General features: G+C 47.4%; 1 protein-coding gene across 6 annotated transcripts in view; it reads right to left on the minus strand.

The window, feature by feature from the left end:
• The window catches only part of PAK4 (p21 (RAC1) activated kinase 4), a 115,697-nt gene that overhangs the window by 31,903 nt on the left and 59,670 nt on the right, over positions 1–24,124 (minus strand). For 4 of the 6 annotated variants that reach the window (XM_050928459.1, XM_050928457.1, XM_050928458.1 and 1 more), the window contains one exon: positions 1,189–1,412. In XM_050928459.1, the coding sequence (XP_050784416.1) occupies positions 1,189–1,392 (204 nt within the window). In that variant the 5' untranslated portion in view covers positions 1,393–1,412. Of the gene's footprint in view, positions 1–1,188; positions 1,413–19,544; positions 19,585–24,124 lie in introns of those variants that run through there. The other 2 variants (XM_050928461.1, XM_050928456.1) reach the window with 1 other exon arrangement.

Genomic DNA, 24,124 nt, shown 5'->3' on the forward strand with positions numbered 1-24,124 from the left:
TTCTGTGACATTTCAGGCTCTCCATCAGTCTTCTCCAGTGTACCTTTGGGAACTTCTAATTCCCCACGCACAAGTTTGAGATGCAATCCCCAGGCATTGCAAGACTTCCGTATACTCCTGGAAACCGAGGGATTCAAGACTACAAAGCTTTCTCCATCCCTCCCACACATACCTTTGAGTCAGAGATGTCACTATTTCTGGTTCCCAGGCTGGCCTTTAAATTGCTTGCTTCCCGTGCCTTACCCAGTTCAATGGTTTTCCTGTTTTATGAGCAATCATACGCCTGGGGGAGAAGTGCATGAAAACGCACAGCAGAAGACTAGCGGACCCAAATACCAGAGCCTTCGTGCCCCCACCACAGCTGGCAGGTTCTCCTCGCTAAGGACTAATGCTTCATTTTGACACGTTCACCTGGATAGGTTTAGAAAGAATTAATTAGGATTAGGGGGAAGCAGCAGCGATCTCCAGATGCTGGGTCTTCTTGACTGAAGCAAACGGACAGGCCACAGTCCAAGTTTAAAGGACAGGAATGATGGAAGAGACAAGCACTGGGAAAGGGGAAATGAGTGAGATGCAAGAGGGGTAAATGCCATTTAATACTTGTGTTTCCCTTCACACATCTTTAAACTCGCCATTGAACTAGGAGGACCAGGTGGCTCAGGGAAGGGAATACAGAGCCTTTGGCCCTAACAGCTTAAATCCACCCACGTTGGGAACCACCGAAGGCTCTCGGTGACTAGCAAGAGGCGATTTGGTGGGGGTCGGTCCTGTTCCTAGTAAGAAGGCAGGGCATCATGGACATAAAGGTGCTGTTGAAACCTTCACCCTCGCTGGCAGCCTGAGGAGAGAGGTGGAGAAACGCTGAATGGGCTGTGGAGAACAAGTTGCCATGTTACTTGGCCAAACTGGGACCCAAAAAATGTAAAGGAAGAGAACAAATTGCCCCTGGCCAAGCTTTCCTTCTCCTTCAGGGCTGTCAACATGGCACTTCTTGAAGCTATGAGGGCAGGTGCCTGGGTCCTGTAGGGATCTTATTCCTGTGTTACAAGTATGAACCCCTAGATAGAGCCCAATGATCTGTTAGGGAAAGGAGGGACTATAGTGTATCTCGACCTGACCTCATTCACCAGAACTCCCCTCGCTCTTGCAGACACCAGACCCCACGTGAAGGTTCACCAGACCACCTACCTTCTGCGAGCCATGCTGAATAGCCGTGATGTACACAGGATCCACCAGTGGCTTGGGTCTCTTTGCCGACTCCTCGATGATGCCCTGCCATTGCCTCGGCAGCCCAGTGAACTTCTGCTCTTGTTGGTCATACCCAGTGTGGACCCGGTGCTCGAAGTTTGAGGGAGCAGAGATCTCAACGCGTTTCTTCTTCTTGCTGAACATGGTGACGTTGGCTAAAAGACCTGAGAGGGGAATGAAAAATAAACATCAAGGAGGAAGGGGAGTATGTACCATTATGGAACTGCCTGAGAATCACGGGAGGCTACAAAAATCAAGCTCCTTTATAGAAGAGAAGGTGACTGTATAGTGGAATACTCAAGTCACCCATCAGGGACCACGTGGCAAGCTAAATACAATCAGACAGGATTTAGAATTATGTCACCACATCGCACCTCGATACCATTTTACCAACTCCCTTTCCGGACAGGGATGCTCTTCTACAACAGACCAGAGATGGTAATTTCCACCTCTTTCACATCCTCCATCAGAACATCACAAAGCATTTGAGTATTAAGCCTCAAGAGGCTATTAAATACTATCCCCAGAGCAGCAAACTGATATACCCAGAGACCTGAATGGACATGCCCAAGTTTACACAGAGGTCAGTGGCAGACCTGGGACAACAACCCAGATTTCCTGACTCCCACTGCCCCAGTTATGTATGGACAGACTAGACGGAGGAGGAGGGAGTTTGCTTGGGTTTTTATATATAGCCTAAACTGATTTTTAGTGCTTGAGAAAGGAGTTTGATGGACAGTCCTAAGCACTAAGTTGTTATAACTTGGCCACCAATCAGGTCGAGAATGGATTTAGGTCATTGCCCCACCATATTCTGGGATGGGGTATCTTGTGAGCTCAGTGGTGAAGGCCCATTCAATTCTTGGCCTCTGCTGAGATGGCCAACCAGGGGTGGCCAGTTTGCACCAGCTATAGGGGAGGTTTGAGATGGGGATGCATGTCCACTACGAACCAGATGGAGACTCACCAACTCACTTCACACAGGTCCAAGTGTCCGCAGATAGCAAACAACTTTTAGTCACTACAGTCATGGACTGGATTTGAACTGGTAACTCAGATGCAAAAGGCTCTCGCTCGTTCCCAATGCCTGGAGCTAGTCACACATTCGTTTAAAAAGAGTGAGTGGTGGATTTTTACTCAGTCTCCAATTTTGCTGCTGGGTTTGCAACAATCTAGCTGCCGAACTACCCCACTGCCACATCTCCCAGAACAGATCCATAGGCACATTTCCAGAAATTATTTAGCTCTTTTGGGTGTCCACCTTGAGATACTGCCCGAATTCGAGGGGGCAGGAGCTAAGCGCTGCTGACAAAAATCAGGTTCCTTTAAAGTATTCCCCCGACTTGGGCACCCAAAAATCAGTCACTTTGGAAAGTGTAAGGCATACAAGTTTCCTTAGATTGTGAGCTCTTTGGGGCAAGAAGTGGCTGTCTTGTGCTTGTCAGAGCACAAGGGAGCAAACAAAACAACCACTGACATGGCAGAGGAGTAAGTTTCCTTGCACAGAGTTCCCCCTGCTAGACAGATCTATACATCTGGTTTGCACAAGGGTCTGAGACAATTATGGGATTGGTCCTCATGCTCCTTCCAAGGCTTGGAGGAGATATCTAACTGGGCTCCACTCCGCCTAATAAGTCAGAATATCTGGGACAAACCAGCTAAAATTCTCCAGCGTGGCTCATGGCCTTAGAGACAGTCTCATCTCCCATCCCTATACACCCTCCCCCACACCCTTACCCAAAAAGGTCAATGTCTCACATGGAGACAGGAAACAAACCGCCAGGACTTCATCCCCACGGCACCTGGTTAGCCAGCTAGAAGAAATGGAGACGAGCCCCACCCACTGAGCCACCACAGCCATGCTGTGCAGATGGCATGTGTGTCATGGCAGATGGGAGCAGCATAGCCCGAGCATGCTCCTGCTTCATGAATGAGACATCTCAGCAGCCTGAAGGGTTCTGCTTTGACGGAGATGCCTGCTGCGTGCACGAGACAGATGATGATGATGAATGGGAAATGCCCAGGAGAAATCCAGCCCTTCTGTGCTACGTCTGTCCTGCCAAAGCTCAGAAAAAGAGAGATTTACGAGACAGAGCAGCACACGTTTCTGATCCTCACACAGGCAGATAAGGCAGCATTGTTTGCCAAAGACGGGATGCAACAAAGCCAATCCTCACCAGAGACAGTTGCATTTAAGGTCCCTCCATTTGCCTGATCCCACAGTCAAGATGATGCAGCCACATGACAACTACTACACATCCAAACCAACATGGAGCTTTTCAGGGCTCCTGGCTGCTCACTTGTACCCCTGGACCAGCTGATGCTGAAGGAACAGTGTGAAATCTCTCACCTTGATCCTGTCCCTAATACCACTTCCACCTTTGGGATCTCTCATATGCCATTCCTGGTCAGAACAATATTCCTGCCAGTGTGTCTTTCCACCTTCAAACCCTCTCACCTTCCGACGGCCTCACCTCTACAGCCACCTGCTTCTCTTTCTTGTCCTGGGTGCCAACTTAAAAAGCTTTATGCCAAGCATGTTTGACATCATGTTTGTTAGTTTCCCCTCAAACTCTCTCACTTCCTTCCGATGTCAGCCTAATTTGGAGGCAGATCCTGGAAACCCCCTCTCACGTGTCGTTTGTACAGGCTCACTCTCTCAGGAGAGGGAGCGTATCTATTTCTGTTAAGTACCCCCCCCACACACACACACTTCTGGCACCAATAAGAACAGCAGTGCAGACATTTAAAGGTCACTTCGTTGCACAGCGACACACTGAACCTCCATCTCAATTGTTCTGCTTTGCTGACATGTCACAGCTCATTCCTTCCTCCTGGGTTGGCTGGTTTGTTTAACCAGTTCTCCACTCAAGGCTCAGCACAGCTCAAGACAATCGTTCTTCCTGTTTCCTCCACGCTGCCCAGTACCAGCTGCCCCGAGAGACCACACCAAACCAGTTTGATTCAGGAGTGGTTCTAAACAAGTAGGAAGTTTCTGGGAGGTAAATGAGCACAGACACCATACAGGACAAGGGAGGAACCAATAACTTGTTTTGTCTGGTACACTGAACAAACACAGCACACAAGTCCCGGGCAGTGATCATTCTCCACGGCCACCCACTGGGGAGAGAGATGTCACCTAACCCAGGAGAGGATGGCTGGCTGTCTGGGTTACTACGGGGCTGGGACAGCACCTTTGCGATTCACATGTCCACAATGTCCAGCACTGATGAGCCTCTAGGTGCTATTGCGACAAAAAGACAGCATCTCCTAGGTCTACACTCTACTCCCGCTGCTTACCATGGGATCTTCCAGGTGGTCTAAATCGGTGGTTCTCAACCTTTCCAGACTGGACCCCTTCAGGAGTCGGGTTTGGCTCGCGTACCCCAACTTTCACCTCACTTAAAAACGACTTGCTTACAAAATCAGACTTGTAACACAAAAGTGTCGCAGTCCCACTGTTACTGCCAAATGGCCGACTCGCTCATTTTTAACCATGTAATTAGAACAGATTGGAATATAAATATTGTACTGACGTTTCAGTGTCTAGCCTATAGAGCAGAATAAACAAGTCATTGTCTATGAAATTTTAGTGTGCACTGACTTCACTAGTGCTTTTTATGTAGCCTGTAGCAAAGCCAGGCAAATATCTAGAGGAGTTGATGCACCCTCAGAAGACCTCTGCCCACCCCTGGGGGTACGTGTACCCCCGGTTGAGAACCACTGATCTAAATAAAGGGAGTGTGCCCTTTTCATGCTGCTATATGGAGGTACAAAGGCAGCCTGATGGTTTCTTTTTATATCCCCATCCATAATATCTTATGATGGTAGTGCCTGACCTGACCACAATCTTCCCCATTTATCCTCACAACGCCTCCCTTGTAAGGTAGGACAGTGCTATCATCAGATGGGTAACTGAGGCGGAGAGAGACTTGGGGCTTGTCTGTCAGCTCGCAGCAAGCTGCCATGTAAATCTGCCCCGTGCTGGCCTGCCACGTATTATGTGTTTGCGCAAACCCTGCTGTTGGCGCACTAGGAGTTCGGTAATGTGCTTCTATCTACCCTCCTTGGAATGAGAGCAGGTCTCCCAAGCTAACAGCCTCCCCAACACATTAGAAATCCAGGTCCCGGCTACCCAAAATTTCAATCCCTTCGCAGGCCAGCTTTAAAGAAGTCACTTGGCCTCTCATTTCTTTGCTTAGCCGTCTGCAGAACAGGGATAATTCTCCTCTAGGTTGGACATCTCAGGAGGCCAAAGTTTGTCCTATTTGTAAGGAACTTTGAGACCCTCAGATGGAAAGTGCCAGAGATGGGAGACATGCTGCCGTCAGAGGATTCTGATGTATGGTCACTCAGGTGGTGCACTGGACCAGCAATTACACCAAGACCGTTCTCATTAGATCTGTCTCCAGTACTAGATGCTATTTGCCTTGAGACTGCATGACTCACGCAGCCCTGAATCAACTGGGAAATAGAATCGAACCCAACGGTAGGACAAAACAGCCAGGGCAATCCCAGAGAGCTCGCACGCGTGCACACACACACACACACACACTCGATGTAATCTGGGCACCCAGAAAACTCAAGTCAGCGCTGATACGGCAGGATACAAAATCTGGCCCTTCTCACCTCATAATTTTCTGCTTAAAACTAAGCATTTTTAATTAATGGGAACCAGCCACCATATGCAGCTCCAGTGTCTAATGTAAAACTAATTAACCTTCCAAAGGAAAAAATAAATCATTTATTTTTACCTAATTAAGCTAGCTCCAGTGAATGGTGCTGGATTGACAGCCCCTGAGAGCGAAGGCCTTTATCTAGAGAGCAGGTACACAGCAAAAGACATCACAAGCTTCCTCCACCCAACCGTGACCTGAAGGGACCTCTGCCGGGGTGACCGGGGAGTTCAGTGTCACCCATCCAACTCAGGGCTCAGCTTCATTGCCAAGGCTGGCAAGGGAGGCTGTGCAATGAACATGTGTGATTGCTGACTAGGGCTTGTTTGCAGGGAGCGTTGACCTTAACTCAGCTTCCATCCCAATGCAGGTAGCCCTTCACTCACCCATGGTAGCACTGTTAACTTGGGTTGGCTGGCCTGAGAAGGCGTATAGGCTAGAGCCTGAGTGGACACAGCCTGCCAGCTAACACAGCCACTCTGCGAGAGCCACTTGACTGCTGCTGGTCCTCCAGTGCCTTCCCACTATCCCCACCACATGCCCAGAAGAAACACACAACACACTGCGGGAGAATGCATGGTTCGGCTCAGCTTTCTGCAGCGCTAAGAATCATGGGATGGATGCGCCCCCAGAAATCCTAGTGCCACATATAAACGAGTGCAGGACCCATGTGTACACAGCAACTCAGGTGTTATTTCAGAGTGTGGCTGCTCTCCCTGGAGCTAAGCTAACTCAAGTTGACTCTGCAGTGAAGACAGGCCCTTAGAAGCCCGTATCGGGCTTGTTACTGGGTTCCATTTGCAATTGTACCACCAACCCACAGCGCTATCTTGGGCCAGTCACTTCCCCATTTTCACATGGAAGCAGAATCCCAAGGCTGCCAGCTCTGGATCTGCACAGAGAAGACCCGTCTTATTCTAGAGCCCTGAGATCTCAAAGGCACAGGATAAATATATTCCCCGTCAAAGTGATCCGGTGTTTTCTTCCTTCATTTACTCTCCGCTTCCAATATTAAATAGCTTGTACTTGGGTTGTTATTCTTCCAACAGAACAGCCGGGGCTGGATCCCCGACCTTGAGGCGTTTTGCCTTACTTGCTTGCCAGTTGTCCCTGATTTTGGATTAATATTAAAATTTAAACCAGGAAGAAAATAAAACCATTAAAATGAAGTTCTAACAATTAAGATGCAAGGAGAAGAGCACACAGGCAAGCCGCTATGGAACGTGAATCTAAATCTGGCAGTGACCTAACAGGCAATCTCTTGCTTGTAACGTCACAGAGCTGTCCTCCTCTCTGGCACTGCTTAGAGCAGAGATCAGAGAGCATGAGCTCTCCTGCCTGTGAGAGAGAGTCCAGCTGTCTGCTTGCTGAGGACAGATAGCTGGGAAGAGAGCCCAGGAGCACAGATGCACAATTTCTAGTGGTTGGAACAAGAGACTGGAGTCAGCGAATTGTGGGTTCTATTTCTTGCTCTGCTGCTATGTGGCTTCAGGTCAGCCACTGCCCCGTGCAGCCTCAGTTTCCCTACTTGTAATTAGCCCAACTCACAAGCATGAGGCATTCGCAAAGAACATGGATGAAAGGGGCTAGCAAGAAAGGCAAAAGGATTCCTGGGACTTGGGCCACGAGGCTCCTTGTATTTCGAGTGAGAACTTAATATCTCAAACATTTTAAAGTGCCAATGTTTAGAAGCTAATCAAGCAATTCAAGAATAATCCCTTTACGGCTTTAAGCATTTTCCAAGAGGAACCAACTTTAGAAAACAGGCTCTTTCCCGCTGTCCCATTTGCCCCTTTTCTGGCTTCCAAGCAGCTAAGTAAAAAGGACTAGAAGGAACTAGGATTAGACGCAGGGCTACAACCCGGTGCAAGGCAGCAGCAGAGCCACGGGTCCCGTGTGCAAACCGCAGGCTGAGGACAGAGCTGCTCACCGGCAGCAGTTTCTAATCCCATCCACCTCGCAAGACGCACATGCTGCCTCGGTGCAGGGGACTGGACTAGACGACCTACTGAGGTCCCTTCCAGTCCTACATGTCCCTGATTTCTGTAAGCGCTGAGCCAGCTCCTCCTCCCACTGAAACCTGTCCAAGTTTGCCCACACTTGAGCGGAAAGAGAACTGGGCTTTCCCTGGGCAGTTAGTCGCTGTACAATAAGTTAATATTGAAGCCATTAACAGCAGCTTCCTTGGTACTCTAAGCTATTGCCCAGCACCACAATGATGTAGAACGATGAGGCTGGATTTTTGCCCCTGAAGGCAGCATGTCAGTTTCTGGAGAGCTAGGGACACTCTGCTCAGACTGACGTCAGTCACAATCCAACATTCCAGAAGCCTAAAACCCACCCCGCTCTGGGAAATCCTGCAAACCCAGCCCATACGGCAGGGGCGACCAGCCTGAGCCTGGGAAGGAGGCAGAATTTACCAATGTACATTGCCAAAGAGCCACAGTAATACATCAGCAGCCCCCATCAGCAGCCCCATCCCGCCCCTAGTGCCTCCCACCCACCTGCACGGGCAGCTTCAGGCACCAGCGCAGCAAGCGTGTGCCTGGGGTGGCAAGCTGTGGGGGGCAGCAGTCAGGCAGCCTTTGGCGACTTGCCTGCGGGAGGTCCGCCAGGCTCTGGGGGGAAGGGGAGAGGAGTGAGGACAAGGCAGGCTCAGGGAGGGGGCTGGAAGGGGTGCAGTGGGGGCAGGGCTTGTGGCACAGCCAGGGTTGAGCACCCCCTGGCACACTGGAAAGTTGGCACCTGTAGCTCCAGCCCCGGAGTCGATGCCTGTACAAGGAGCCACATGTGGCTCCGTAGCCGGCCACCCCTGCCATAGGATATCAGCTAGGAGCATAAGGGACCAATTCTACAGGTCGGGGGGGTTTCGTCTCCATGTCCTACTCAATCCTCAGCTCTAACGAGGGCTGGCAATCGGACATAGTTAGCGTCAACCGTGGGCATTGTTCATGATACGGATACCTGTCCAATGGGAACCGGGCCGAGACTCAGCAGTTCATTTCACATAGGCCACCACCAGATAGCTCCCCACTGTTTTAGTCCTGATCTGGATTGGAACCAGTGGCCTAGAGATGAAAGGTTCTATGGGTATGTCTACACTGCATTATGGACTCTGTGGGACCAAGGCATGGGGACTCGGTATTTTTAGGCCCATACTTGAGCATCCACACTGCATTGTAAACCTGGGTTTATAATTGCTGGAGCCAGGTCTTACAACAGGGCTAACGTGTCGCTACTGAACCACACAGACCTTCTGCGGCTTGAGCAGCGTCCACACTGCAAAACGATAGGGTTTGGACCAGAGTCTCAGCAGGACTTGTGCTTAGATCCCATCCTCCCTGGATGAGGCCAGGGACCCGAGTGCTTGCTGACCCAAGGCAGACAGATGTGGGTGTGTGGACAATATGGGGGTGGGGCTCCAACCCGAATCTGAGCCCGGGTTTCAACTGCACCGTAGCACAGCTGGGAAATTGAGCTGGATATCAACTGAAAAGGCCCACGCTCTGAAAGCGGAAGGATGCTGGCACCACATTCTGTTACAACCTGGCTCCCAGAGGGGCAGGGTCAACAAGGTGCTTGGTATTAGCGTTCACAAAAGCATTACGTTTAAGCCTTCTTCCCACAACTCTCATCCTCGCTGCTCAGAGAACAGAGAAGATCTCGGCCACACGTAGACAGGAGCAGGGATCCCTCCGTTACTAGTCGTGGGAGTTCACCCAAGACCAAGCTGAAGTCTGGGAAAGCTGGTGTTCAGGACACTCGCTTCTCATTAAAGGGATGGGGAGGAGAACATAATTGTGAGTTTTAGGAGAGGAGTCTCTCAATGTCACGAGAAAACGTGTCCCAAATTGAAAAAGCAGAAAAGCATCTTCAGTACTGGATACTAAGAGTGCATTCGCCCCATCTAATCTTTGGCAAACACAACCCACTTCTCCCTGCAGGCTGTACCAGGCAGATGGTCTGCAGTATGCGTGAACAATCAGGCCGTGACGCTAACGTGGTCAGAAAGCAACAGCCTCCTGAGCCCAGATGGAGCATACGGAATCTCCTCTGCCCTGTCCTGTTCGACCTTCCGGCCCTGGCAGAAGAGCAAGAGAAGGATTAGACACTGAGGAACTTTCCCAAAAGGATATGCTGCATGTTGCTCCTTCAACATAGCCTGTGTATTTTAATGCTTCTAAAAGAGACTCCACCTGGCTGCCTTCTCCCTGATCTCTAGAACTACCCACTAAAACACACCAAGACTTGACCCTCAAGAAACCTCTTAGTCAACTGGAAGTCATGGAGAGCCACCAGAAATAAATGACAGACCATGACACCACATTGCAACATATGCCAAGTAACACGACTGCCACAGGAAACAGCCACCCTGCGATGGCTCTGAGGCACTGCAACTCAGTCCGACCCAATACCGACCCCCACAAATGGCTACTGACATGTACAGGGTTCCCTACAACAAGCTATTTCCTCCTGTGGGCTGTGGATGTTGGATGTTTCCACATCACTAGACCATTTGCTCAGTGCTCCTCGTGCTGAGTTTGGACAGTGGGGATACTCTGCCTGGGACCCTGGGGAGAGCTGAGAAGATCAGTGGAGTCTGCCGTAGCTACAGGCACTGGAGGAGCAATGCTGCAGACTTCTGGACTAAAACCAGAGCATGGCATTGCTCCTTTGTGACAGGAACAACAACTTCAGGCAGCATTGCCTAATGTTTTCACAGCCCGGGTCCAAGCGTGCCAAGATCTGGTGACATTTCAACACCTGTCCTCCTTAGCGCTCAAACTGGCACAGGACGCAGCATCCAGCCGAACTGTGTTCGTGGCTCTCTGGAGTCAATAGTTGATGAGAAAAAGGCCTAACAGATTTAAAACTAGATCAGTCATAAATATACCACAATGTCTAGAACAGCTAAACGACCCTGGACCTCGCCGCCACTGAGCAGATTAAACTTTTCCTACAAAAACAGGGGTATCCACCACCCGGGATCTCCCAGAGTAGAGATGTTTTAAGATAGTAGACATACTTCACGTCCTCTATGTGTCACCTGCTTGCAAACTTGACAGGGAAGTCTCAGCGAAAAAAATTACAGCCCACGTTTTCAAACTTTTGCTCCTTAAATAAAAATAAGTTTAGGTGCCTAAATAAATAAATATTTAGATGTCTAAATAGAAGGACAGTAAAAGCTTTTTCATGAGGCATGTGGGGGGAACAGGGGGTGCCGGTAAGTGAAAAATTACGATTAACTAAGAGGAAGAAGATCCTGGGCATGAAGGATGGCAGCGGAGCCTAATGGTTAAATGTTTAATCGGTACAATTTTAATAGTTTAAACGTTATTTACACCCCTAGCCCTAGCTCCTGAAGGATCCTCTATGACCACAGCCTCCGGTGGCAGGTCCATTCCTCCCCCACAGTGAAACAACAGCAGAACCTCGGTGTTACAAACTGACTAGTCAACCACACACCTCATTTGGAACCAGAAGTACACAGACAGCAGTGGTGACAAACCCTCCCCCCCTCAAAAAAAGCAGCAAATACAGTACGGTTCTGTGTTAAACGTTAACTATAAAAAAATTAAAGGGGAAAACAGCATTTTTCTTCTGCACAGTAAAATTTCAAAGCTGTATTAAGTCAATGTTAGTTGCAAACTTTAGAAGGAACCGTAACGTTTTGTTCAGAATTAAGAAGAACCTTCGTTCCTGAGGTGTTCATAATTCTGAGGTTCTACTGTCTTGACTAACGGAGGAAAGCTGCTAAGGGCAGCAGACAGAAGCTTCACAGAGTCTGGCTTATGGAACTCACCCCTTAAGGAGATGAAACCATTGGCTTTGCAGTACTCAGAACTCAATGCAGAAATTATCCCCTCTGTGGGTTGCCTTCCCCTCCAAAGTTCTGCAAACATACACGCTACTCACAAACCCATGCAAACATTCCATCGATCATCCATGTCTACCTTTGCTGGCAGGGAAGGACCAGCAAGGGATACATAGCTTCTGAGGGGCACTCACACTACACAGATATGGACAGTAGATAAGAAAAGCTTCAGTGGTAGAACTTATTTCTACTGTGGTAGTGTCTAGGAATCCTGATCATGACCCAGGATCAGACTGTGCTAGGTAACGTACAGAGAGACCAAAATGTGATCTTTATAGGGCTGGGAGAGTCAATTTACCGATAAGACAAGAGATAACAGGTGGTAGACAAACAGAGGCACACAAGGAAACTATGAGACGGTATCGGTCACAGCACACCAGCTTTCTCTCCTGCCAAGCTGTCCGTAGACATGACGGCAAAGGAGGACATGGAGGTAGCTTTGCAGATGTTTATGGGGCGCTCCTCGCATGGGGACAACTGAAGCAACCAAGAACCCAATCCTCGTATGAGCAGTCATTAGACAAAATGGCCCCAATGGCTTCCAGGCTCGCATGTTTGTAGGATCAGCTCTCAAAGTTTTCCAAATCCCAGTCAACTGATCAGAATAAGTACCTGTTTCAGGAACATATATGCTGCTCCACAACTACTGGACCGAATCAGTGATGGATCTGACTGATGTACAAGTCTTCGCATGCTGTGGGATCACAGAGATGCTGCTAAATAAGGGAACGCCCACGTGGTAATGACCCAAACGGCACCACAAAATGAGAGCCCTCCCAAAGGGGGCTATGATATTTATATGGTGCTTGTGGTGAGAATCGGATGTACAAATTTATCTTAACTTGTGAGCTCAACAGTGAGAAAGTTTATGAAGTGTCACACTAACTTCTAACAATACATGTTGATGAGAAAAATCTACAAAAATGAGGGGAGAGGGGGAAGCTAGGTTAGTCCAAACAAAAAGGCTTGCAGATATAATTCAAGGACTGGGTTAAAGTTGTGCCTGACAAACAAGAGGGGGTGAGGCCAGAAGTCAATGAACGAAAATTGATGTGTCAGAAACTCAGCCAAGTGGGTGAGCGAAATAATGAGGGGAAAGGCTAGTCCACCCATCGTTCCCTTTTGGGTTCTGAAACAGAACAGACTTTCAGGGAAGTTAACAGAGATGGATGGGCAGAGACGCTGGCTGACGGAAAGAAAAGAAGAGGAAGAAGAGAGCTTCACCATCATATGGCTGCCACACCCCACCCCCACCTCCTAAGACCATGGACCTTCTTCATCCTGATCCTGAGAGATGTCCTGACTAGACTGGGCCAGAGAGAGGGAGCCAGATGACAGTGCCGCCGCTACCAGCTCTGGCTAAATCCTGACCATCACCTGGGATGTAAGACTGGCACATCTCCCCACACCCCCTGCCCTAGTGCGTTTCTTTTCCTTCCTTGCTGTATTTCTTCTCTACCCTATCCCTATCCTTCTGCCTTCTGTCTAGTATGTGGCTTAGCCGGCCAAGACTATAGATTCTGCAAAAACGGCTGTTCCCCAGTCCGATACTGGCAGCAGCTTGCCAGGTCTCAGAATGGCTAATCAGACCATATGCTGGGCCTATTCCTCCTCCAGCAGTGAGGTTGCAAGTGAAAGTCAGAACCAGAGACAGAAGCTGCATTTTCGATCTTTGCTGTTCTTTTCTTTCCCCTGGTGGGTGATGGTCTTGTTTTGCCTTCTAGGAAACAGGAAGAGATGAACAGCAACAGCTCCAGCCCATCTCAACGACATGTCTTCCCTTTCCCCACAAGGACAGTAATTACCATGTGTAAAACCACCTAAGAGACTGTCAAATGGGGGATGGAGGGGTCTTTCTAGGAAAAAAAAAAAAAAAAAAAAACAACACCTCTCTCTAGGTAGATAGAAAGGGACAAGACATGTTGTAAAGTACTCAATAAGGCTTCTATTTTACCATTACAAATGCTGTATCTGTTTTTCAAGATTCAAATGGATTTCTAATGGCGTTTGCACCGCGGTACCCAACAGGCAGAGGTCTCTGTCTAGCACAGCCTGAACCTTGTTTAAAACAGTTTAATGTCGGACAGTTACAGGCCTTGGACTCTTGGGGCACACATACTGCACCTAAAAGCTGCGATACTCACACGGAGGCTCGGAAGCCGCAAATGGCTCTTTGCAGCACGTATTAAAACACTGTGATTCAATTAACAGCCAACCAAACCAAGTTACTGGCCAATCCGGATGCCTTTACTATGTTCTTAGCCAATTATGGATTAGTTGGTCAGTTATTTTGCTGTGAGATTATTATACACACATGCACAGTATGTATGTACATAGATTGTTTCGTTTACTATCAGTTCACACTCCTGTGACTCTTTCTTGGCTCCTGGACCACTGAAGTCTGAGTATCACTGACCTGCCATAGAGCAAGGAAGATACATGACACACTGCATGCAGCACGGAGGGAAGGTTTATGCCACAAATAGAAGGGAAAACTTCTGCTCGCACGAGGGGTGCTGCCACCATGGGATCTTTCATGTTCACTCCTGATGCTTGGGTGTGATTTGTTCAAGAGACAACTCCTCCCACCCCTCCAGCACGAAAGATTAATCCAAATGGGAACAGGTGCAGAGACTGATGACTAGGATGATATGGGGAATGAACAGCCTAAAAGAGCTAAGCTTGATCTCCAGCAAAATGAAGGCTGGGAGTGGATCAGATGGCTCTCTACGAATACACTGGGGTTGGGGGGAGGTAAACACCAGGGAGAGAGAAGAGCTATTGAAGCTAAAGGACGATACTGGCACAAGAACAAATGGGGATAAAGTCGTCAGGGCTCAGTGAAGGCTGGAGAAGGTGGTTTGTAGCCATCAGAGGAGGGAGGTTCTGGAATAACCTTGCAACAGTTGCAGTGGAGGCAAACCACCAAACTTGTTCTAAGTTGGCGCTTGGTATGTTTACGAATGGGATGATCTCACAGAGTTGTTTGTGATAGCAGGGACTGGACTTGAGGATGCAGGAGGTCGCTTTCCAGTCCTATGTCCCTTTACACCCTTTCTGGACCTCAGTTTATCTCCCTCCGAAAGAATAAAGGGGCTGAGCTGACCCAGCTTGGGTCAGAAACGCGGTGCCAGGGAATCCAGGGGTTTCAGCTGTGAGCCATACAGCCTGATCCCCTTCCTTCTGAGTGAAGTACAAAGCACTTGTACTTGGGTGTAGTTTTATTGATTCTCCTTTATGTGGAGGGAAGGCACCGTTTTTAAAACAGAGCGTCAGGTTTCCAGATCAGTGTTCTGGGTTGGGGTTTTAAAATACAGACTCAGATCAGGAATCTGACACTGGAGGGTCTGTTGTTACCATTTCAGTAACTTTACTACGCGAAGTTCAAAGCAGACGCAAGAGGTTTTTATGGAGAGCTTAGAGCTGTGCTCTGGATTGGCATTACACAGGAAATCTGGCCATGGGGTGGATGCAAATGGTCCTTGTTTTTTTTTTGGTATAAACAAAGCCAGGCAACAATGAAAGTCTGTTTACATCATTAAGCATCTGTGTCCTCTAAAAATCAAAGATACAGCTTTGGTCCTGCCCGGTTGCAATTCAAAGTGCTGGCAAATCGCTGCTGAAACAAAGAAATCTTCCAGAAACTGGCATAGAGAAGATGAAGGATTTGTCCATCCAAGATGATTCTGACAAGCACCATCCTCTTCCTTCCTTTGGACCAGACAAGTTATATCTGGAGGAAAGGAAATCCAACCCGATGAGCTATAGTACACTGGACCGAAGACAAAAGTGAACACACGAGAGAGATATTCTTGGCCACTGATAAGGTGACTGAGTGTATGGATTTCAACCCTCTTTTCCAAACTCTCATTTGTTAAAAGTACCAACTTTGGTCCCAACCCTACACAAGATAAAAATCATGATCCATGCATGCCCTGAGGAGTTAATCCAACAAAGGGACAAGAAAGAAACCCTCGGTATAACAATACGTTTCTCTGTCTGAAAGGTGACTCCTCTAGCAGCTGGTAAACGCACAGCCCTTGTAATCCAATGTTCCCTACACCGGCCACCTTGGTCAGACAAGAAAATATCTCGTCATCGACACAAACCTGAGCTTCAATTCACAGCTGCTCCCTCTGCTCACCATTATAGGCAGCGCTGGTGGCCTTATAGTCACCTGCTCATCTTCAAGCCAATATGGACCATCCAGTGAATGCATAGTAAGGACACTTCATTTAAAAAAAAAACAACACACACACACACTCTCTCTCCTGGGTCAGATGAGGAACTAGGGTGACCAGACAGCAAATGTGAAAAATCGGAATGGGGAGGGGAGAGGGTAATAGGTGCCTAGATAAGAAAAAGGCCCATAAATCAGGATTGTTCCTATAAAATCGGGACATCTGGTCACCCTAAGAGGAATGGAGGGAAGTTAATAAACTACACAACAGGTGACAACCCATCAGCTGGCTCATCCTAGCCAATTCCATAATACAAAAGTTATTAAATGCAACTGGTTGGTGCAGTCATCTGGCTGGCTCCTCTGGTGCAGGTGAGCGTATGCGGCAACCCATTTACCAAGTCTCTCAGAGACACCGAGATGTAGGTGCTTGCCAAAGCAATCTATTTCAATCAAAAAATCCCCAGATTCAATTGCGCACATTTCTAAGAGGCAAGTTAAGTCCGCAGTATGAACAAACACGCTAGTAAGAATTTCCACTTTTGAACAAAAAGCTAACTCAAAAAACAGATGCGAGCCAAATTTTGTAATGGGGGAGAAGGGGGAAAGCAAGAGGAAATCTACACCTTCTTAGGAAAAATCCAGAGCCACATTCGTCCCTGGTGTAACTCTTGACACTGGTGAATTATCAGCTGAATGCATTAACCTGACAAAGAAAAACATCTGCAAATATCTTGGCTTCCTCAAAGCAGCAGTGGGTGGGCAGAGCGGTCTTAGCTGACAGAGGTCAGGGGGGTTAACAGTGAACATAAAGCAGATTCGCAATCATGAGGCACCAAGAGTATGTATGGATCTGCATCTGCAACACACAGAAACACAGTTAAACTTACCGGTCAAGCGGCAGAACTGCATGAGGACTCGAGCTTCTCCTCCTTCTGACCTGACAGACAATTTAGGCCTCTAGCATGCAAACTTTACTCCTGCAGGCAATGCCACTAACTCCAGAGAGAATACTTTGGGGAGTGGGGAGGGGAAGGCAGGGGGATGGACAAAACAAGGAGAAAAATGGTAAAGGAAGGCTGCCAACAGGAGCAGCTGGGATCTCCAGGTGGTTTTCCATCCAAGTACTAGCCAGGCCCGAGACCAGATCAGGTCCTTAAAGGCTTTTAGCTTGAATTTAGTGGTGGTGAAAGAGGCGAGATAGAGACTTCTGGAAACTGAGGCCACATCTACGCTATGGGGACTCTAATGTAGACTCTTCCTATAGGGATAGAAAGGTTTTTTTCAGTTGCAACAGTTAATCCAGCTCTGAGTGGCGGGAGCTGGGTTGACCTAAGAATTCTTCCATTGACCCAGCTGTATGTACACTGGGGGGTTAGGTCATCTTAACTATGGCATTCAGGAGGGTGAATCTCTCACTGTTATTATAGGTCACTAGGTGGATCTAAATTTTAAGCACAGACCAGGCCTAAGGATGAAATTTTCAAAAGCCCCTAGGGGGTTAGGCAGCTGAATCTGCAGTTGAAAAATCCCAGTCTAGTCTCATATTATTGTGTATTATTTGTGTTAATGTAGCACCTAGGCACCCAGGCATGGATTGGGAACTCGGTGCACTAGACCGCACAGGAAGTCCTTCTAATCCACACAACAGGTATAATCCAGGCAGCAGCACAGCAAACCTCCCCTCTGGCCAAGAGTCTCACCTATGACCTGGAAGGACAAATGGTGACAGAGTATTTCCATCCCCATGACCCCTGCGCAGAGCCTGCCAAGAACAATGTTGGCCCCTGTCCACGAGGAACTACGCTGAGTGCTGCCAGCTCCCGTAAACCATTCAGCAATCAGGTTGTTTGGGTCACTACCGACTGTTCTGGATTTGTAGGTCACCAATTCAAAAAGTTCTTTACTCATTACCTGTCCCCCCAGCTAGCCAGACCCCTCATCAAGCCAGAAATAGCAGCAATCCTTACGCTGCTTGTTGATCCCCACAATTCTATGTATTAATCGGATTAGTGGAAGCTTCTCAGCTGGATCTGAGCTGATACACACTGCATCTGACTTCATAGCCCCTTACACTGGACTGAAGCATATCGCTGGGTAAAATTCCCAGCACCCTGACCAGGTGACAGCACTGGAAATTTGCAAATTGACATGTGTGTGCCTAACTCGCCCGAAAACAAAATGGCAAAATCTGAAAGCAAAAGAAGATTATTTAATTTTTTAAAAAACAACGAGGAGTCCGGTGGCACATTAAAGACTAACAAATTTATTTGGACGTAAGCTTTCGTGGGTAAAAAACCCACTTCTTCAGATGAAGAAGTGGGTTTTTTACCCGCAAAAGCTTACGTCCAAATAAACTGGTTAGTCTTTAAGATGCCCCTGGACTCCTCGTTGTTTTTGTGGATACAGACTAACACGGCTCCCCCTCTGATACTTACTTTTTAAAGCCATTCAAGGTTTTTAACATCAAAAAAGTGTCCTCCACCCTTTTCTCTCTGTACCTTTGCAGAACACTTCATATTCTATAATAATCCTTCAGTTTACCCTGATTGCATTAGGACTAGTTTTACATTAGCAGGGCAGCTAATTGAGATAATCCTGAGAGACCATCACACCAACAGCGGTTTGATGGCCAGATTTCTCCCCCTCTGCAGCACTAAAGTGGGTTCCAACCCTGATGCAGCAGCTGGAGCCCGACTGCAGGGAAAAAAACAGTTTGTTGATAAAAGCAGCCAACTCAGTGGAAACACAAACAGCTAACACACAGATCAAGAACATGGAAGCAGATGATTAAAACGAACAAAAGGAAGCCTGGTGTTTCAGGCCACTACCTGTTTGTTTGGGGGGGGGGGGTTGTTTGTTTTTTTTAAATGATTTGTTTCTCAAAGTGCTACATGAGAGAACAAATGGAGACGGATGCCCTCATGCAACAGCCACATTCTCCTTGCCCCCACCCAGCTGTCAGCTGGTCTGGAAAGGCACATCAGAGCCACAATTTCCACAGACTGGAGAAATTCTGCACAAAGCCCAGGAGGTGGACAGAGCCTGATCAGTCCCCAAAAAAACCTTTTTGTATTACAGCACCTACCAACAAAGTGTGTGCCATAGATACCCCTCCACTGACTTCACCCATGTCCGATCGGCTCTCGTTCCGCTAACTCAGGCTGAAATATTTAAACAGACTTCAATTCTATCACATTGCAAAGATGCAGCATGCCTGGCTGTACTTGGTCTCTGTGTCACTTGTTTGGAGTTCCCCACAACTCAGGCCCTATTTACCTCCACTAACAAAATCAGAATTCGTCTGGCCAATCACTAGGATACCAGGCCTTAGAGAGGTGTACTCAGAGCAAACTCCTTTGAAATAAGAGGCAGCCAGAAAGGCTCACAGAGCATTTACTTGTGCAACTTACAAGGCCCCAAGCTACATTAGAAGGAACATGCAGGTGAAAGGAGATTACACAGAAAATCCCATCCTTGAAATCTAGCTAAATGCTTTGAGTATTGCTGGCAGAAGACTCAGTTACCCAGGGAAAAGGCAAAGATGCATTCAAAAGAAACTTACAAGCCCATTCTTCCTGGGACTTCATCTCCACCGGTGTATTGCAAGAGGCTCTGCGCAGCCACAGGGAGCAACTTCAAACACGTCTGTTCTTTATTTATTATTTTTAGGCCCCTCCTCCTCAGTGCCTCACTGCACCTCCTTCCACTGAAGCCAGCTGGTTGGTTTGAAGCTTCCTCCCCCTTCCAAGACTGAATCACATTCCAGCATCAACCAGCTGGCCTGCCCCACTTGCTCCACCCAGGCCAGGAGTCAGAGATTCCACCCACGCTATCCTTGAATTCTAGCACTTAACCTTCCTGAGTTCCCACTGGGATCTGCTTCTCCTAGTTTCACTGGAAACTTTTCCAATCCCACCACAAAGAGGTAAGGTACCAAGACAAAAAAAACCACCATAGAAAAACAGAGGCATTCTATTGTGTCTCAGCTCTATAAACCCCATATGGATACAAGCCATTTCCCCCTCATCACTGAAATGCAGCCATCTCTTGGGTGGAACGTGGCAGCTGCTGAACAGCACGCAGCAGCTTACACAATAGTTTAGAAGAGAAGACGAATAAGCCTGTAGCCTAATAAAACTGCAGGGGATTTTCAGTAAGTGGAATTACATACATTTGAATTCACACAGGAGTTAAATGATACTCTGCACTTTTATAACACCCTTGTCAGAGGATCTCAAAGAGCTTTATATACTTCATGAATTAATGCCACCCTAGGGGCTGCTGAGATGAGTACTACCCCCACCTTTGCATCTAGGGAAAGTGAGGAACAGAGCTATTAAGTGACTTGCCAGGGTCATACAAGGAATCAGGGGCAGAGCTAGGAACAATACACAGATCTCCTAAACTATCAAGAGTGTTCCCTGCTCTTCCCGAAAATGCCATCGCACCTTTAGTGACCACAAAAGGAGAAAGGCCTCTTGTTCCCATCCAACGCAAGGAACAAGCTACCAAACTGATCCTTTGGGACAGAGTTCTGGCCTCACGGCGTGTGACTGAAATTAGACTGCAAGTGCGGGGCCAAGAATATGGGAGGAAAGGGCAGGACGTGCTCTCTAGATTATATCCTGGGTCTCATCTCAAACGTGACTGGAGGAGCTAGCTTGCTGCCAGCTGGCCCAATGTTAACACTTTCATTGGCCTCTGTTACTGTAACTTGCTCCCACTCTCAGCTTCCCTGTCCCCACTTCCCACACTTTCATTCATCCAAGCATGTCGCAGTTCCTCACCTGACCCCTCCCTTGAAGTGGGAAGGCATCAAAAGCTGTTTGTGTATTTCAGGCACCTGGACAGACTCTCCTTCCTAGCCTGCAAGAACGTCCATAATCTTGGAGATTTCCCTTCCCACCCAACACATTGATGAATCTCAAAGCCACCTGGTATTCATGGAGCACAGGGCAAGCCGACCTGGTATTTGTGGAGTCCCGGGAACATCTTTCCTCACACAGACACCTCAACCTCCATCCAGTTTCTTCACAGGGAGTAGCATATACTGCCCCTTCATTGATTGTACCTTCTTTGGGACAGGACCATCTATTACTCTGCGTTTGTACAGCACCAAGCACTAGAAGGCCCCAATCTTGGCTCACCCTTAGGCTCTACCATAATAGACATAAGGATTAATAAAAGCAAAAGCAGGAGACAACCTCTGTGTATCCAATCCTTGATTTTCACCATGTCCTTTTGTCTTATTAAAGAGCCCCAAATTTAACTGAGCGCCCAGCCCTCACGCTCAAGTCATTCTCTTTAGAGATCCGGCATCCACAGACACTAGCCACCTACTACTGTCACCTACCTGGTTACTGGCTCCGCGAAACCTGGGCTAACGGGCTGGGCTGCTGACTATAGTCACCTGTGCTAATGACTAGTAAAAGCGTCAATATCCACAACTATGCCTCCCTATTAGTCACACTGGTTTTATGTGGCCAGCTTTTGTAACACCCAGGAAAACTGCCTTCCCTTTGCAGGGCATTAACAGTTTCACACCACTTCCAACAAAATGACTCAGTATCACAAGTTTCAGACGCTAACTAAGCACCGAATAAAGCGTGATCACCTCACAACCTCCTTCACTTCCCCAAGAGAGGTTCTTGCTATTATCTTTGGTCAAGTTTCTCTTTACAAGCAGAAACCTCCTAGACAAACAGCACAGTTCACTATAAGCAGAAACTCTCCTAGACAAATGGCACAGTTCACTATCCTTTTGGGGTAGCATTTTCAAAAACGCTCCTTAAGCCTGCTTCCAATGAAGTAAATGGGAGGTCACCAGAGATGTTTTTTTATACACACACATACACACACAATTAGTATATTAATAACACCAGCACGCTCTTATACAGGGCTTTTCATCAGCATCTCTCTTAAGAGCGGTAAGATAAGACACTGCCGCCCAATTATTCAACCTTGCAATATAAGCTAACCCTGCAAACTTCTACCTCACGTTTTTTCTAAAAAGGTTATGTTTTATCGAATTTGCCCCAAATAATTCCTAGATTCCAAGGCCAGAAGGGACCATTGTGGCTATGAATCCAGGGTGAATTTTTTTGTGGACGAGGCAAGGGTAAGGTTAGCTTCTCCATCATCATGTTCAGTAAGTAGATTTTGTACCTCAGCTGCTGAATTGTCATGATCATTTTGCCCAACTGCTCTAAACCTTCCTCTACCCTGCCAAGAAGCCAGCTTTCCCCTTGCTGTTCCTCACTCCCTGCTAGACACCAAATTGTGCTCCAGTCAGAGCTACATTCCTCAGCCTGCTATCCTAACCCAGGTCACATTCCCTTTATCTCTCTGCCTTGTTTAATTAGTCAGCCATTAACCAACACTTTTAGCAGCCCTGGATAAATATCACACCAGCCAGCGCACTCCTTCCTGCCAGCATACACCCAAGAGTTAAGAGTTTTGCCCCTGGCTAAGAGTTCACCACCACCTTCACTTAGAAAATAATAAAATCAAGAGGGAGAGAATTTGATTGCAGAAAAACAGTGAGCTGACAAAACTTGGTTCTTCAGGATCAGATCTAACCCGGAAACAGGCTGCTCTGGGGGTTTATACATTGGTAGGTAAGTTTTCTGCTATAAGTACGGACAAATCATAAACAGATCCACATGAAGCTCAAAAAACAACTCCAAAAATAGATCCGCATTATCCTGACTTAGGCACACTGGTCGGAGTAAATTCTCTCTTCCCCAGACCACTAAAAGAAAAAAAGAAAAAAAAGAAAAAAAACTTTATGCAATTTGCAACATTTGCCTTTGGTTTTTAAACATGTTCTGTTTTCTGAAAAGATCAGCAGCGCTCAATGGTGTAGTAGTCCAAAAAAAAGTGGGTAAGCAAACCTAAACTAAACCTCACGTTCCCCATATGAAAAGTAGGTAATCTCAAGTATCAGAGGAGTAGCCGTGTTAGTCTGGATCTGTAAAAGCAGCAAAGAATCCTGTGGCACCTTATAGACTAACAGACGTTTTGGAGCATGAGCTTTCGTGGGTGAATACTCTGCATCTGACGAAGTGGGTATTCGCCCACGAAAGCTCATGCTCCAAAACGTCTGTTAGTCTATAAAGTGCCACAGGATTCTTTGTTGCTTTTAGGTAATCTCAGTTTACCCTGACTACTGCTGCTTCTCATGGCTATGGAAATTTGTTATTTGTACTGTAGTAACATCTAGGAGATAATCATGGACCAGAGCCCCATTGCAGTAGGCACCATACAAACACAGAAGAAAAAGACCGACAATCTCTGCCCTATTGAGCTTACCAAGAAATCCTACCAGACATAACAACAGGTCAGCTGAACCAGTATAGACAGAAGGTGCCTCAGAGAGGATAAAGCTCTAGCAGCCAGAGCCAGTTTTAGCTAAACCTGCGGAGAAGTCTGTCTAATTAAATAAAATGTTGATGAAGTGAGCTGTAGCCCACGAAAGCTTATGCTCAAATAAATGTTAGTCTCTAAGGTGCCACAAGGACTCCTGTTCTTTTTGCGAATACAGACTAACACGGCTGCTACTCTGAAACCTGTCTAATTAAACGTTATTCAAAACAAAAAAACAACACCACAAAAAACCTCCACCACATACCAAAAAACCCAGGTCTGACCTCCAGAACCCTGTCCACATTACGGCTCTCCACTAGCTCAGCTAAACCGGTAGGAAACCCTTTGTAAGTTTCTCTGGTCTAGTGTACACAAAGTCAACATGCGTGTTACATTTGCAGTGATAAAACAGAATAGCAAAGAGGGTTCACTGAAATCAGGTCAAAATAAAAAGTTAAGTTATATCAGAGGCACATACAACCTCCCCACCCCCCACCCCCCTTCTACCACAAGCTGAAGAGGAAAACTGCCTTGTTAGTGTGCCCCAGTGGCTACAGCATTTGACTGTCACTCCGGGGACGTGAGTTCTGTTCCCAGCACTTCCACTGGCCTGCTGGGTGATGTTAGGCAAGTCACTTCACCCCTCAGTTCCCCATTGGTAAGATTGGGATAATGACACCAACCTCCCCTGCAAAGCATTTTGAAATCTGCTGATGAGAAGAGCTCCAAGTTATCAAAAATTTAACTAGACCTTAAACATCCGTCAGTGCAGCTGTT

Source organism: Gopherus flavomarginatus, chromosome 18, assembly GCF_025201925.1.
Source record: "Gopherus flavomarginatus isolate rGopFla2 chromosome 18, rGopFla2.mat.asm, whole genome shotgun sequence".
Lineage (NCBI taxonomy): Eukaryota > Metazoa > Chordata > Testudines > Testudinidae > Gopherus > Gopherus flavomarginatus.